Below are 17,205 nucleotides of genomic sequence, written 5' to 3' on the forward strand. Positions count from 1 at the left end.
CAAGAAAGCAAAGCCTCGAAAGTGGGAGTTGGTTCAGCTTTGTTAGGGAGATGCAAGGAGATACTACACCAGTAGTCACAAGATCAAGAGGTATGGAATGTGGCTCTCAAGTGGAAAAAAAAAAAGGAAGATACCACATTTTCCATTCTCTTCCTTGTTTTTTTAATTCCTGTGATAATTACAATGAGAGGAGCAATCATGTTGCTAATTTTACTTCATGCATTTAAGTTCTAATTAATACTATCTGGTTCTTCTGCGTTCTGGTGAGGTGAAATACAGCATGCTCCTTTGCACTTACACCCTTCTTTCTCTCACGAATTTGCATAGGAAGTGAAGGCATGTTGGCATGTATCATATTTTAGTAATTGGCATCCCTGCCTTCACAGTTCTACACCACTTTCTAGTCTAATCTCCTGGATCTTTTCTTCTCTCCATTCACCTTGGCAAATGTGGAACAGCTAAGGGTTTCAAACAGCCCTGCCCCTCAGAAATAGGGAAGTTTGATGCAGTTGCAAGCAGCTGACCTGAGCCGCTAGCAGGCTCTTCACGGATCCCCATAGAGCTTTCTCATGGTGAGAACTGCACAGCTGAGGCCCCATAGACATTACCATTGTCCTGTACAGAAGAGGAAACCGAGGCCCAGGGCGATGAAGTGACTTGCTCACCATCACACATTTCATAGCCTCAGATCTGGGATTTGAGATGTGTCTCTGCCTCCAACTTTGTTATGATGATGCCGTGAGATATGAATTATATGAGAAAGGGCTTTGCATGCTGTCATACGCAGGAAAGTTTGAGCTATTATTTTTCTGGTTAATTATCAAAAACATTGTCATGAAATGTCTGCTGCATTCTCCCTTCTCATTTTGCAAGCTTTTATGGAGCACAACACGTTGCTTTGTGACTTCTAGCGGTGTAGCTCACATGTGCTATAGATGCAGGCGTGCTAGGCTTCTGGCAGCCCGGCGTGAGTAACCATGGAGAACAGTTGGAGAGGTGCCAGTGTTGGGCTGTGTGTGAGGCCAGCTATTGTCTCAGAGACACCTGGCTTAGGACAGATGCCTGCTACAGTGTGCCTTCATGTCAAGCAACTGATATTTACTGACTGCCTGTGATAATGAACTAGGCACAATAGTTGCGAGAGGCTGAAGGAAAAAAGATAAAGAAAATACACAGGCCCTGCCTTCAGAATTGCCATATGGGTTGGCAAGAGTTATGATGGAACTCTATGAAAGTGCAGCCTTGTTGGGTCGAGGGAGCCTTGTGAAGGAAGGGATGTGTGGGGGAGCAAGTAGGGAGGGGTGCTGGAGACAGAGGGGCAGCATGGGAAATGGATTGGGGCATGGGAGAGCATGCCACCGTAAGGAAGCTGCAGGATCCCAGCCTCAAGGTCCTGGCACGTTCTTCTGAACTCTTTGAGCTTCATCCTGAAGACAGTGGGAACCACTGAAGGCTCTTGAACAAGTGATTCTCAAACAGATTTGTTAGAAAGGTCCCTGCAGCAAAAAGAGTGACTGGACTGAAGAGGGTTGCGTGTGGAACCAAAAAACCAGGTGGAAGAGGCCCCCGCCCCCACTGCCTGGTGTTCAGAAGATAGTCCATTTAAGTTTAGGAAATGATTGGAGCTTGTGGTTGGAGGTTCAGAATTAGAGAGAATGCACGCAGGGAAATAACTAGCTCTTCTACCGCCAGGCTAGAGTCCCTTCCTACAGAGACCAGTTAATACAGAACATCATCAAAGGCATCAGGAGTTTCTGTAAAGGACTTGGATAATTATTTGCCCAGTGTTGGTTGAAGGAAATTACTTTGGAATGAACAACTGATGCAGCTCAGGTGCCTGAGGACGGATTCCTCTGCCTGACCCTACCCCCATCTGTACCCCCAACCCCTGTCAGGATCTTGCCTGCTCCTTCCACCAGGGTGGGAACTCCAGCAGAGTGAAGGAAAACAACCCTCTCCTAAAGGCTTCCTTCATTTGGTTCACACTTGGTCATTGTACTTTGAGAGTTAAATTTGGGTCTATTTCTTTCTGTATCCACCCGGTGTTTGTCATTCAATTGCCTGTGCAGGTTCCCTGCTTTATTTCATTTAAGTAGCTGTTATCTTCTTTGTATCATAAGCTCCTAAAATATAGAGTCAGGAATATGTTTTGTTCTGAAGAGTGAGCACTGAATCTTCACAGGCATATAAGCTTGATAAATAAATGTGTAATGTTGAACATGGTGCTGTAGCCATGTATTTGGTCACCTGGAAAATAATAGGGAAGGGAGGGGACAATGGCATCTGCACTCAGAAGGTTTGTAAACATTAACACCTCCATGCACCTGCAGAGTCTTTAATACTCTTCCCCTCAATACTTACGTTGACCCTCATTACAACAAGAACAGGGTGGGGTAGACCATTTTTCCCCATTGACACATATGAAAACTGAGTCACAGAAAGACTAGGGACTCCGGCTTGTCACAACACAATGGATAAAGAGAGAAGCACCCCGCTGGACTCCATGGAAATCAAGCTACTAGGCATGGTTGCTGCCTCTCTCAAATAGGAACCAGCCAGCTGAGGTGATCGCAGATAAAATATACGAATGCATGGCAGCTTCCAGATGGCAGAAATCTTGTTAAAATCTGAGTAACACCCAGTGCATTGTCAAGCTTTCAAAATGTTCACTGCAAAATCTTACAATCCACTCACCCCAGAAAAGACTATTGCTAATTTTGAGTCAAACAATCGGGAGATGCCCACTGTCATCCAAAATCTTTCTTGAAGTAAGTAGCCTTAGGCTTATGAAAGAAAGAGCTGCACAGACTTAACCTCTGTAGGCTCCTTGTTGATAGATTATCTTCCTTGTCTCTCCCAGCACCATATTTATACTTATTTGTAAAGTTCTCCACAGAAACATGACTTCTACAAGCCCGTCCCTGACCCATTAGACTAGGCTGGGTTCCTCCACACACATCTACTTTCTGCACAACACCCATGGTTTCCTACCATAAGACACATCACACTTCTGCATTATAATCCTGTCCTTCTGTGCCTCTCTCTGCATGAGTCTGTCTTGTTTGCCTCTGCATTGAATTCCTTAAGAGCTGAACACAATGCATGGCACATAGTAGGTGCTCAATGAACATTTGTCAAATAAATGGGCATATAGTCCTATTCTAATGCACCTCAGTTCATCCACATCTTTAGAGATAATCACCTGAAGGGAATTTTAAGGCGTAAGTTAGAAGCACAGGCCGAGGGATGACTGTGAGTTGAATGGTTACCCAGGGGGCCTAAAGAATGGGCCACCAAGACCCCTGACACACAGCCCTCCCTGCCAGCCCTGTTTAGGTGGATTCCAGCACCTTAAGAGCGTACCGGTTTAGATGTCTGATGGTGAGAACGAGGCCTAACGTATTTGGGAAGGGCAACTCCCAGGAAGGGGACATTTCCATGCTTCTGTTTCTGGCAGTGATGGACTTCCCTGCCCCCATTATCTTTTCACCCTGGCTTGCTTCTTTCTTGCTTCCAAAGATGATTTTTCTCCTGCCATTAGGCTCTGCTCATCCGCTTTGCTGCTGTTGGGAGCGTACTCTCCAGCCTGGCATTTGAGGGCAGCTACAGCCGTCTCTAGTCTTTCTTCCTCGGTGTTCTCTCTCTGCTACCATCAGACCAAACCTTTAAAAATCTGCCCCAGAGCCACACCCAAATCTTTATTCTTTGTTTGTTTAATTAATTAATTAATTAATTTTAAACAGTCTCACTCTGTAGGTGGGACTATAGGCACAGGCCACCATGCCCAGCTATTTTTTTTTTCTTTTGTTGTAAACAGGGTCTCACCATGTTGCCCTGGCTGGTCATGAACTCCTAGGCTCAAGCCATCCTCCCATCCTAGCCTCTCAAAACGTTGCGATTACAGGCATGAGCCACCGTGCCTGTCCCACACCCATATCTTTAGATGCCTTTTCTTCCTGGGGAGAATACCTTCTCATCTCTTTTCCATTTATTCAGCTTATCTTCTGTTTGGTTTGTTGCCTTTAATTTTTTTTTTTTATTTCAATAAGTTAGTGGGGAACAGGTGGCATTTGGTTACATGAATAAGTTCTTCAGTGGTGATTTCTTGGCTTTTGGTACACCCTTCACTCGAGCAGTGTACAGTGTACCCAAGGTGTAGTCTTTTATCCCTTGCCACCCCTGACCTTTTTCCCTGAGGCCCCAAAATCCAATGTATCATTCTTATGCCTTTGAGTCCTCATAGCTTAGCTCCCATATATGAGTTGGAGAACATACAACGTTTGGTTTTTCATTCCCGAGTTACTTCACTTAGAATAATAGTCTCCAGTTCCATCCAGGTTGCTGCGAATGCCATTATTTTGTTCCTTTTTATGGCTGAGTAGTATTCCATGGTGTGTATATATGCGTATATCACATTTTCTTTATTCATTGGTTGACAAGCATTTGGGCTGGTTCCATATTTTTGCAATTACAAATCGTGCTGCTATAAACATGTGTGTGCAAGTATCTTTTTCATATTATATAATGACTTGTTTTCCTCCAGGTAGATACCCAGGAGTGGGATTGCTGGATCGAATGGTAGATCTACTTTTAGTTCTTTAAAGAATCTCCACACTGTTTTCCACAGTGGTTGTATTTTTATTATGTTATTATATCCTTTATTTGTTTGCTGTCCACATGCCCCTGCCACCCACTGAACTCCCCAAATCCTCCCCCACCCCCCACAGAATGTCCCTTGTTAGTACCTAAGCCTGGCTGCATTGTGTCCCCTCACCTCTGTGTCAGTGTCCCAGGAGACAGAAATTTTCTTGGCCCTCCAGGGTCTCTTAGGCCAGGGCCAGAAGGACCCCCACTCCCGGCTTCTGGCTGCAGGATCTACCCTGCCTCGTGTCCTCTCTCCCAGGGGCAGGGCTCACCTGCTGTTGCCTGCTCCCAGTGCCTGACTGCAGACCACCCTCCATCTTTCTAGCACCTTCCTTTCCTTGCAGCCTCCCAAATATCTCACACTCCCTCTCCGGAAGAGTTCCTTCTGATCACAAAGCATTTGTGAGATTTACACATAAGATTGCCTTTGTTCCCATTCTCTAGAGGCAGACTCTGGGATAAGGATTTGTGTGGTCATGACTTATTAGGGAAGTGGGCCTAGGAGAAAAGGTGGAAGGTGTGGGGGAAAACAGGCAGGACAGGGCAAGAAGTCAAGTGGAGGCTCGTTTTTAGGCAGAGACCCACCAGGGTGACCAGCCCTTTTGTAACTCCCCCCCAGGCTACTGCTAGGGGCCGCCCTGGGGGACGCAAACCCCAGGCACTTGTGGCTGTCTGTGGAGATGGGGGTGCAAACAGAGTCTCAGGCTGGGCTGTCAGAAGCAGAAGCACCCAGAACCCAGGAGCACACAGAAATGACGGAAGGGGCTGAGGGGCCTGGGCTGAAGGCTGACTTCCTGCTTTGTCCTCCACAGGGAGAGAGAGACAGTGAGGTGACTATGCAAATGGTGAGGCCCCCATCGAGGGGAGGGAGGGCTCTGGAATGACAACAGGCCCAGCAAAGGTAGTGTCCTCCCACTGGGAGCTTTCATCCTTCTGGGGGATGCATCCTGCTCCCCAAGGTGCCACGTCACCTGGGCTAACTATCTGGAGAGGTCCAGTTACCTTTTCTGCACTTAATTGCTCGCATTTTCTTGTTTTAGTGAGTGTTGTCCTTCCGGACTCTGGGGACCCCTTCCTGTCAGCCTCCTCCCAGGCCGCTAGAGAGAGGAGAGGCTTCTGTGGGTTCTGCAGGACAGGGACGGAGGAGGAGCCTGCAGCCCCTGGAGTGTGCATCTGCATGCGGTCCTGCTCTCCTGTCCCGACTGTGTCTCACCTCCGCAGATGGTAGAAACGGAGCTCAGAAGCCAGTAGCCTCTCTCCTTGGAGGATGCCAGTCTTGCTCTCACCTAGGCCCCAGGCAGTCGTGTGGGCACCGTGTTACCACCAAAGGTGAGAGGATGTGTAGCCAGAATCACTTAGTGAGAGAACAGACCAGGCCCACCTCGAACCCAGATGTCCCCTTTGTCCCTCTGGAGTTCTAGCTGTATTTGACGTTTCTTCCTGTGAACTGTGGGGTTTGGATGTAGCAGAGACTCTCTGGATCTCTTCTTTGGTTGCGAACCAGATTCCTTCTTTCCAGCTGCTCCCTCCCACCACACATGGCCACATATGTACCTCATATGCATACACAGTCCCTGGGGCAAAGACCAGGTGGACAGGCAGCCTGCATGCTGCCCAGTTCACACACATGGGTGCCAGACTTCACACACACTAACTGGAAAGGAAATGGCAGCTGCATGTGGTCTGAGGTATGGTTTTGGTCTCCTAAGCCGTGATTTTTTTTCCCCTTTCAAGTCATGTTCAAGTTCTAAGTACAGATGGTACTTTAGGGTGATAGGAGTGTGCTAGAGGCAGGATCTAGGTCGGGTTCTGGGGTTTGATGGTTAAAGTGTGTCTTGACAAAGAATTGGAGGTGGAACTAGCCCCAGAGGTGAAGCCAGGAGTGACGCACACGCTGACTTCCCCAGAGGCCAGTGCATCCTTCGTACTCGCACCAGGCCTTAGGCATGGGAGGAACAAGGTATTTCCAGCCCCTTTTCTAGTGTGATTCCATGTGGCTAATCTATATGGTTCTTCCCAGTTTGCCTGAATACATCCTGGTTTAATCAGTATAATTTCAAAAAGTGTCTGGTTTGGACAACAATCAGTGTAACAATCAGTTTAATCAGTGTAGTTGCAAAAAAAAAAAAGTGTCTGATTTGGACAACTGCCAGGCTGGCCTAACTTGTCCAGGGACTGAATGGAGCCCCATTTCTTCATCCAGTGAGTGCCATAGTATGGGGTGACACACACTAGCCAGTGAGGGCAGGACTGGAGATGAAGCAGAGATGGAGGAGAGCCTGCAGATGGATTTGTTTCAGGGAATCCTGTTTCTTCTTCCCAGCTCCTTCCCTGCCAAGGAGGGCTGTCCCCCGGAGGAGAAAGAGACAAGCTCCAGTGTGCTACCATTTATAATCATCCATGATTCTTCGAGCTGGACTTTGCAGAGTTCTTCGCTTTGGTTCCCTGTCTGCTCTTTGTCTTCAGAATAAAGTGCAAACTCTTTTACAAGAGGGCGTGTTGCACAACGTACCTGTAATAGTCAGGGGTCCAACAGGGAAAACATGGCATCCTCAGATTGCATAATTGAGCAGAGTGTAATACAGTGGATATTTAGGAAGGTGTAGCCAAGGTGTAGGAAAACTATAAGGGACAGTCAGGTCCCTGGGACTATGAACAGGAAGGCACTGTTAACACTTTCAGGCCTGAAGGGATAAGGGGACGAGGTCATGGCTCCCACCAGAGAGAGGGCTGTGTGGAGAGGGTCACTAGCCAGGGGCGGTGATCTTTGATGGAGGGATATAGACAGCCAGTGGATAGACCCTCCTTCCTCCCCAACCCCATCTCCTGCCACTTCTTTCCAGTGGCAGAACAACAGGAGGCCAGAGGGCAGGGAGCCTGTCCACATGATCCGTGCTGGTCAGCCTGCACTGGGTGGTGGATGTGCGGCCACACAGAGAGCAGCGTGCTAGCTTGCTGGCTTCGTCCCTGCTAACTTTTCTCTTCTACCCGTGCCTTCTATTCCATATGCTCCCCATTTTCATCCTTCCACAAACTTGCCAGTATTTTCCCCGCTCCTTTGTGCTTTGCTCATGCTCCTCCTAGTGCTGGACATGCCGTACCTTACTCCTCCTTGCTGTTAACCAAGCTCTTTCCAACCTCGGCAGCCACCTTAACACTCACCAAGATCCAGATTGCCCTGAAAGCAACCAAAAGTCATGTGTGAGGGTTCTTGGAGTAGAGAAAAAAATTGTATCTACTTCCTGACTTCCCAGAGCTCCACATGTGACAAAAAGATAAAGCATGGACATAATGCTTCCAGTACACACCAAGATAAAGTATGTCTGGAAAACACTCATGGGGAACAGCAAAATTTTGCAGAGAAAAGCTTGTCGATATATGAATTAATATTTAAACTTGACCTTGGTGTGGCGTAGGAATTTGTCTAACAAACAATCATTCCAAATAAAGCAGGAAGTCACAGAATTCCCAATGTGAACAGAATATACAGGAAACAGTGAAAAGTGTTCTGATGAACCTACTGAATGTCATGTTTGAAACCGTGTGGGGTGGGAGCGTGTATTAGCTTGGGTTTTCCTTTTCAAGAGGATCTGTCTATCTGTCTGTCTGTCTGTCTGTCTATCTATCTATCTGTCTATCTATCTATCTATCTATCATCTATTCTAATCTGTCGAGAGACTTATAAGAATTGGCTCATGTCTGTAGTGTAAGTTTCAGTCCCAGTCCAAAGGCCTGAGACAAGGGAGCCAATGTCCAAGGACAGGAGAGGAATGTCCCAGCTCAAGCTGGAAGAGTGACATGCCCTTCCTCCACTCTTTCGTTCTATGCAGACCCTCAGTGGATTAGATGGTGCCCACCCACACTGGGGAGGGTGGCTCTTCTTTACGAAGTCTGCTGATCATCTCTTCTAGAAACACCCTCACAGACACACCCAGAAATAACGTGCTACCAGCTGTCCGGCATCCCATAGTTCAGTCAAATTGACACAGAGAATTAATCATCACAGAAAGTGAGGTGGAACTTTGTAGGGATCACTGACTGAAGCCCAAGCTCCAATGGCAGATGGAGTTCAGCGTGAATTCCCACTGAACTTTCTCTTGGCACTTCTGGGCTCTTTCCTTTATGAAAGGTTGGTCTCCATGACAGGATTCCAGAGACGCTCATGTGTGTTTGGACTATTTTGAATATGCTAGGGAAAGAAAAGGAAAGAAAAACTTCCAGGTTACCTAACTTTGGTCACCTAGGGGCAAAAGGCTCTGTTGTTTGTGGTTCCATGAGATGATGAAGATGCCCCACATTGCCCAGATTACCTTTTGCTAGAGTGTAGAATTTAGAGTTCTTGACTACATGTGTGTAACAGTTATTGAATCAAAAAATGGCTTGTGGAAGTAATGACTTACAAATAAGACATGACCTATTGAGCAAGCCCATTCTTGTTTCAGCATTTAAATTAGTATGGGGCCTTTGTCTTGGGTACAAATCAAAGTGTTGTGCCATTCATTTCGGAAAAGTCGTGGCCCACTAAACTCAACAGAGTTTGTTTTGAGAGGATGCTACTGTATTTGACAGGGACGGGAAGGACAGAAGGTAGATGTGCTTATGGAGAATCTTTCTGGAGGTCCACAGAGCAAAGGCTTCTTGATTTATCCCTGAGACATTACAGAAGTGGAGGGGGACTGCCTCCTTGCACGTTATCACACATAATGACCAGGCACTGGGGGAGATGTGTGCATTTGCATTTGTGGGTGCAGGTTGGCGGGGACATGCAGAGTAATTATACTCACAACCTGGGCCTTTATTGGATGCAGGCCTCATGGTCTTTTATCTCTCGGGAGTTTGTGAAAGATGGGAGATTTTAATCAAATAATTAATCAGTGGACAGATATTTATTGTGTGCTTACTTTGTTCTCTGCACAATGTTCTGTAGAGACACAAGTGAAAATAAGACATGATCCTTGCTTTTCAAGAACTTAAAATCAATCAAGTCAGCAATGTTACATCCCTAAGATGAGAAAGCAGAACATGTAATAGCACAATAGATTTGTCTGATGAATTTTTACAATAAACAAAAGAATGTATTTACACGCATGTTTCCATTTAATCTTCTCATTAACCCCGTGCAAGAAGAGAGGTTATTTCTACTGCAGGTGATTTAGATGAAACCGAGTGGAGTGAGATAAGCTCTCTGAGGCCTGAGGGGCGTCAGAAACAGAGCTGGGACGTTCCATGTAACAGTCAGAATTCAGACCCTATTCTCTTCACTCTCCCTGAGCCTCTCTCTGACTACAACTACCTACTAGTGGTGTGGGACTCATAGTGCAGTGTGTGCCACTGCTTTTGGTTTTGTTTCATTTTTCCTCCTCCTAATCCTTTCACCTGTGTCGTAAGTGTGCTGTCTGCTTCTTCCTAGGCATGATTAGTCCTCTTATTTTCATAGCTAGGAAAGATTCCATGGCATACCTCCGTTTTCTTGTGTAATGCAAAAATGGTAATCGTTGGGAGATGTGAGAACAGTGTGCAATGTGAGTCTAAGTCTAGTATTTTTGTCTCCCTATGACCCAAATCAATTTTGTAAACTTGCACACAAGTTTACAGTCTAAAAGAAATTCAGTAGGGTCAAAATTAGCAGCCTCACTAGTGAAGCTTTCTCTTACAATAAAGGAGTAAGGTGCTGATATCCGAATGTTCAGTGCATTCATGGTGAAGTATCCTGTTTTGTTAATTTCTTGGTTTCCCCCAGAGAACACTTTCTCGCAAGAGCAGATGTGGAAGATGCACACGCCAACCCCATGGCAGCATGTGTGGGTATTGCTGAGCCATTTGCGTCGTGATGTTCCCCTGTTATGCTTGAGGGGAGGGGCGGGGCACACGCAGAATGCTCAGAGGAACCAAACTTAGGGGCAGCTGGAGCGTTTCTGTGAGATAAGAGGCAATTGTGACCAGGTGCTGCGAAGGGCGGAAGCACTTATTTTGCTGTGTTTTCAAGCATTGCTTGAGATGTGCTGCCTTTCAGACGCAGTTAAAGGGCCATTTGATAGAAGGAACGGTTGGACCGCACACTGTCTGGATCCATTATTGCCCTCAGATCTTCAGGCAGGTGTGTTTAAGAAAGGCCAAGCCTGGATTTTTCTCTCTTTCTTCAATAATCTTTCTCCTTATTTCAACACTCTCTTTGCTCATCTTTAGAAGTTTCCAAGCAGACACTCTCGCTTTTTTTTTCTTACAATTTCCAGGTTCTCTGTCTCTCTCTCTCTGTCTCTCTCTGTCTCTCTCTGTCTCTCTCTCTCTCTCTCTCTGTCTTCCCCACCCCCATCTCTCTCTGTCTCTTCTCTCATCCTAAATCCAAAAGTAGCTTCAGGACCTGAGTCCATACTTTTATGGTTCTATTTCTGCAGTGCACATCTTGGGCTTGCTTAATCATTTATTTTTGCTTTTCCTCTATGTAGAAATGCAGCATATGTAATAAAACAACTATTCATCAGAAAGACATTCAGGACACAGAGAGTTGCATTTTTAGAGCATTGGAACAATAGGTGCAGCTGCAGAAAATTACAGGTATGGCAGTGTTCTTTCTCCATACTCTGAGTTCCATGCACGGGTGAGCATGTGCGCATGTGGCTGGATCCTCTTTTGGCCAAATACATCCTGAATATTGACACAGGTGAGGCACTCTCAGTAATCCCTGCTCAAATAGTACAGGCCTATTCTCTAGAAAAAGACACTTATCCAAAAAGGAACATGGTGTAGACAGACACACACAGACTAAGAAGGGGACTGAGGCTTAGCACTGAAATGGAAAACAAATGCCCTTTCCAGCCTTTATTTCTCTTTGTCTGGATTCTTCCAGGATGCTGAGTATGCGAGGCCATGGGCTGTCCACGGGGGCCACACCCAGGAGGGGAGGGCCGCAGGAGGGGTGCTGATGGGAAAACCATTCACAGAGACACAGAAGGCTAATGACCACTGCCAGACGGCTGCAGGGTGGGGCAACTGGAGGGCAACATTGAAGCTGGAGGACAGAAGGGAGCTGGAGTTGCAGGGCCCAGTCCAGAATCCCCAGGGGCACAAAGCTTGTTCCTCTATTCTTCGTATACGTGACAGGATGGGCAGAGAGGATGCCAGCAGTGGGAGGGCGGTATATCTGGAGGCTGTGGACAAAAGGGGAGAGGCTTTGCAGGTCTGGTCTGAGAACATCCCACCCTTTTGATCACCCATCTCCCACCTCTTGTTGGCCTACATTGCATTGACTTGTGACTATTCCTCAATATCTGATGAGCGGCCATCTCCAGCTCAGCTCACCTGGATGAGTCAGGGACAGTGGAGTTTGAAACCTTACTCACTCTGACTTAATCACCAAAGTTAACCACCATCCTGAGAGAGGTGAGATATTGTAGCATGTTTCAGGAGCAGTTTTGTAGAAGGACTATGTCGAGGGCTGTCTCTGAAGAGAGAGAACTTGTTGTCTGAATTTCCCACCTCCAGCGCCTTCTCTGTGGCTGAGAGAGCAATTAGGCTCATTTTCACTTTTCTTTTTTTAACCTAGGAGCAATGTGTCCTCTGCATTGTTGAGGAGACTGGATAAATGAGACAGATAGATGGGGGCAGGTGTGAGATGGCGACAGAGTTGGCCGCCGAGGTACCTTTGTGATCCATCTCTGCAGAAGCCGGCATTCGTTCCGTGGGGATTCAGCAAGACTGATACCCAGCAGTGACAGTTTGGACATCTAAACATGACCTTGGATGTGCTCAGAACCGCAGCTGGAACTGTGCCAACTTCTCAGAGTAGTCTATCACAGTGGCCGCAAAACCATGCTGGAAATTGGCTGCGTTCTGAGCGGTGGTGCATCTGCAGAGGAACCTCTCCGCCCCTGTAGTGCGGTGCAGTGTTGGGGGACGCCTTCCATTTCTGTCCATTTTCAATAATTAGATGCTCACAAGGAAGCCCAGGACAGTCCTCTTGTATTCATTGGGAGGTTGTGAGATCCCCGTTGTGGGCATCGAAAATAATTATTCAAGCGGTTTAGTGTTTGTCAGTCAGCGTTTCCTGCACTGTTTCCACTCACCTGGTACTTGTCAGATTTCAGCTCCTGGGGAGGAAAAAAAAGGACTTTGCTTCTGGTTCCCCAGAACATACGGGAAAGTTCTATCCTGTACAGTGTTGGAAAACTGTTTCATACCAGGGTGCTTTCCTAGTGCCTGTTCACTCTGCAACTCGCATTTTGCCAGGACACACACATCTAAGTTACAGGTTCTCAGCGAGCTCTTCGGACCAGCGTCAGCAGCACTTGGAATTTTGTCAGAAATGCAGCCTCCCAGGCCCTGCCTGGGCCTACTGAATCAGAAACCCATGGAGTAAGGTCCCAGGAATCTCTTTTTAATCAGATCTTTCAGGCGATACTGATGCACGGTGAATTTGAGAAGAACTGATTCGGGTGTTCTTTTGGGAGGCCCTATAAGAACACTAAATTTGGAAAACAAAACAAAACAAAAACTGGCATGAATCCTGGTTCTGCAGTTTAATATCAGCATGGTTTCAGTCAATATGGCTAATGTTTCTTAGCCTCAGCTAATTTTGTCTGTAAACTGGCAATAAGTGAACCCAACCAAGTTTGTGAGATGATAAAATAGTGCGTATAATGGGCTCATGTAGTCAATTAACATCGACCGTGAATGTGAATTCATCCAGTTTCGTGCTTGGACCCAAGTGAAGGTCAGAGCAGTGGTCACCCTTCAGGTTATTAATATAAGCTATCCTAGATACATTACTAGCAAAGCAAGCTGCAAAGTGTGTTTTTGTTCTTGAGAGATTTCAAACCTATGCCGTTCCAAATTCATGTTTCAGACAAGGCAGTACCAGATGATAGTCATGGGGTCTGCAAGGAGCATAAGGGAAGGAAGGTACAACATCAGGTGCACCCTCCATTGACTGTACTTTTCTCCTTCTTGTTCACCCTCAGAGTCCATTCTGGATATTCTCATCAAAGCCACAAGAAAGGCTTGGAGCATACTCTTGACCAGTTCAAACTTCATGTGCGTTCAAGTTACCTGGACATCTTATTAAAATGCAGATTCATATTTGTTATCTCTGAGAGGAGGCCTGAGATTCTGCATTTCGGACGAGCTCCCACCCAAATGATGCCGATATTGCTGGTTTGCTAGCCACACTTTTGTGTCGTGTGGTGCTAGCTCAGTGCTTCTCAAACCCTAATGTGCATAAAGCTCATGTCTAGATATGAACTTCTAGATGTGACTTAAGGAATGACCAAATGACCAGGGGCCATCAGCACTGGCGTCACCTGGGAGCTTACTAAAAGTGCAGATTCCCAGACCCTACCTCAGACCTGCTGGATCAGCATCTGCACTTCAGCAAAATCCCCAGGGGGCCTCATGTGCACAGTAAAGCTTGAGAAACATGCGGACCTGGCTTCACAACTTTGTTTATTTCCATAGAAATCTGTTATCACCACCTTGAAATCCTTATTCATGCTTGAACAAAATACCCTGTGTTATTTTGCACTGGGCCCCACAAATGGTGTAAGTTGTCCTAGACACACTGCTCCGTATTAGTGGTTTTGAAACATTAGTGTGTGTATGACCCAACTGAGATGTTGTTATAAATTCCCAGATTTTCTGAATCAGTAGAATGAGGGTGAGACTAAGAATCTCTAATAAACCTCTCCTGTGATTCTAATATAAGTAGTCCATGTGCACTTTGAGAGATAGTCCCTGACCTTCTCCAAGGTAGGCCTTCACTCATTTCCAAGCTGTATCAGAATGGTGCCAGCGAGAGCCCGCATCTCATCTGCATTGCCAGAAAATGCAATAAGCTGCAAAAACCTTGTCGAGCACCTATGCCAAGGTGTTTCTTTTTGGGCAGTATTTCCCACAAGAGCTCTCAGCAAACTATCCATCTACACCTAAGTGATCCTTCCATAATGTTGAGACATTTACATAAGCAAAGCAGAAAGGATGCACAGTACAGGATTTCTCATGGGGACAGGGGTCTCCTGAAGAAGCAGGTGTGTACAATAGCAGTTGTTAGAGTTTTTATGGTCACAAACCATTTTGAGAATCCAATAGAAGCCATCACCTATCCCCAATGAAAAATTCACCTTTGCACCTTATGAGTCTCACACAGGACCAGGAATTAGAGGACTTGGCTGAGAGGTCTGACTTCTATACTTTTAGCCTCGTTCCTTGGACAAGTCATCAAGCTATTCAGAACCCTAGAGTCATGATCTTTAAAGCAGAGAATGGGTAACAGTGTCAACCTCAGAAATTTGTTGCAAAAAATCAAAGGAGACGTTGAGCTGTAAAAGTGCTTTGTACACTGCAAAATAAGGTATACATTTGAGGCATCATTATACACCCTATGCTGCATTGTTATTTCCAGCATTATAGTCAGGATCAGGACACTGTGTTTGTAAATGTAGCCTAAGGCCATGGAACAGACTTGCTGTAGTAAGAGAGGGAAATGAATACAGACAGAAAGACATGATGAGGACTTGGCGAGAGTTGCTGGGAAATTTAAAAGTGTAGAAAAGAGAAGGGAGCTTCCACAATTCGAGGACTCCAGATGCAAAAATAAAAGAAAGAAAATCTATTTTTATATGTGCAGACAGTTTTGAGATTTTGGAAAGTGGCTTTAGTCTAGCAGTAACCGAACATTTCTGCCCCTGGGTATAATGAAGATGAATAGCGATAGTGGTGGTCTGTATTTAGTTTTGACTGCAGAAGCCTTCTGTGGGAATTTGCTATTCTGAGATGAGAGGAATGATGTTTAGTCGTTAAAAGCTGGGTCTCTGGTCTAACACACATTTATTGTGTGACTTGGACAACTAGTTCAGTTTAGTTTCTCTGCTCTTCTAGGCTTTTTCCAATAAAATATTCTTCATAGGGTTATCATAAGTATTGAATGCTGTAGTGCACCCTAAACACCTAGACGTAAATGTGAAGGATTATCATCACCCAAATCCTTGAGCAAAGGGAGAACTGGTAGTATTCGAAGTATTCAGCCATCCTGGGCATGCAAGATACCTCTAGGCTATAACTGAGATCGTATTTGAAGTGGTTCTGTGCTCAAGTGGTTTGAGAAGCACTGAGCAGCATTCTGAGGCTATAACCCCATAAGGCCTTTGCTGTGTTCCAGAAAAGTCCACCCCTGACAAATCAAAGGAAATGTATGTGTTGGGGGAAGGGAGAAAGACAAGATATTCTAGCCTTGCCACGAGGACCCACCTGTGATGGCTGCTGTCATCTCTCAGTCCCTTGACGTACCTGTCTGGTCTTCCCTTCAGGTGCACTATTGACAACCGGGTCACCCGGGTGGCCTGGCTGAACCGCAGCACCATCCTCTATGCTGGGAATGACAAGTGGTGCCTGGATCCGCGCGTGGTCCTCCTGAGCAACACCCAAACGCAGTACAGCATCGAGATCCAGAACGTGGATGTGTATGACGAGGGCCCGTACACCTGCTCAGTGCAGACAGACAACCACCCAAAGACCTCTAGGGTCCACCTCATTGTGCAAGGTAGGTCGGCGGGGCTTGGCGGGGAGATCTGGCTGGCCAGCCTGGAGGGCCTTCAGGTAAGAGTTTTTTCTCTGATCCCCAGCAGAGATGAGTTCTCCTTGTTCTGTGCATCTAGGGTCCAGGGCACATTTCCGGTTGTCATTTTGCAGTTAGAAGCTAAAATTTTCCAGTCATTTTCATTGAGTTGAACTAGGAATGGTTTTTTTTTTTTTAAATTTTTGTTCCAATAATATATTTTCTCAGGAAATTATCTTTTAATTATTGCTTTTCTTGACTTTTTTCTCCCCTAAGTTTTAGTGGGTTGTTTGTTTTTTTTTTTAATTTCATGCAATTCCAAGATTGTGTTGTGTTTAAAACCAGACTTTTAATGCGCTTTTGAAAGTACAAGTATGCTATGCCCCCCTTCAGCCTTGAAAGGAAGCAGAGCCAACCAGGATGCACTAGGCACTGCCTTCAGCTGCGTCCTTCACAAATACCTGCTTGTTTCCGGCTCCCTTGCACCTCCTCTCATCTCCCAGCCAGGGGTTTTAGATGCCATTTCTCCCCTGTAATACTGGTGTCTGATTCTCCCTGATTTGATTCCATCCCAACTCTCCTGGCCTTCTTCTCCTCCCCTGGCTCCTGGCTCATGAGGCCTTGTGTGTGTGTGTGTGTGTGTGTGTGTGTGTGTGTGTGTGTGTGTGTGTGTGAGAGAGAGAGAGAGAGAGAGAGAGAGAGAGAATATGTGTGTTGGTTCTACTCTCTCAGACCCTGGGAATGGAGCTCACCTCCATTCCCAGGCAGAACCAGTCCTGGGGCATTCAGACACCACTTAACCTGGTTGAAGGATTCCTAGTTAGTGAGCAAGAGCTGGCATCACACTTGGCCACTTTCTGGCTGTGAGACCTTAAGTGATTACTGTGTCTCAGGTTCTCTTTCTGTAAAGGGGGTCAATGTGAGGATTGAATGGTACATGTACTGACATAGAAAACACTTAGAAGAGGACCTGGCACATACAAGGGCTATTTCAGCTGTTGAGTTTTCTTTTCTTT

General features: G+C 46.1%; 1 protein-coding gene across 7 annotated transcripts in view; it reads left to right on the plus strand.

Annotated features, from left to right (window-relative positions):
- NTM (neurotrimin) overlaps positions 1–17,205 on the plus strand; it is a 966,287-nt gene that overhangs the window by 756,112 nt on the left and 192,970 nt on the right. For all 7 annotated transcript variants that reach the window (XR_013404437.1, XM_015116137.3, XM_015116141.3 and 4 more), the window contains exon 3: positions 15,942–16,174. Coding sequence is in view for 6 of the 7 variants with exons in the window: in XM_015116137.3 (XP_014971623.1) it covers positions 15,942–16,174 (233 nt within the window). In the remaining variant the exon portion in view is untranslated. The remainder of the gene's footprint in view (positions 1–15,941; positions 16,175–17,205) is intronic.

This window comes from Macaca mulatta, chromosome 14 (assembly GCF_049350105.2).
Source record: "Macaca mulatta isolate MMU2019108-1 chromosome 14, T2T-MMU8v2.0, whole genome shotgun sequence".
Taxonomy (NCBI): Eukaryota; Metazoa; Chordata; class Mammalia; order Primates; family Cercopithecidae; genus Macaca; species Macaca mulatta.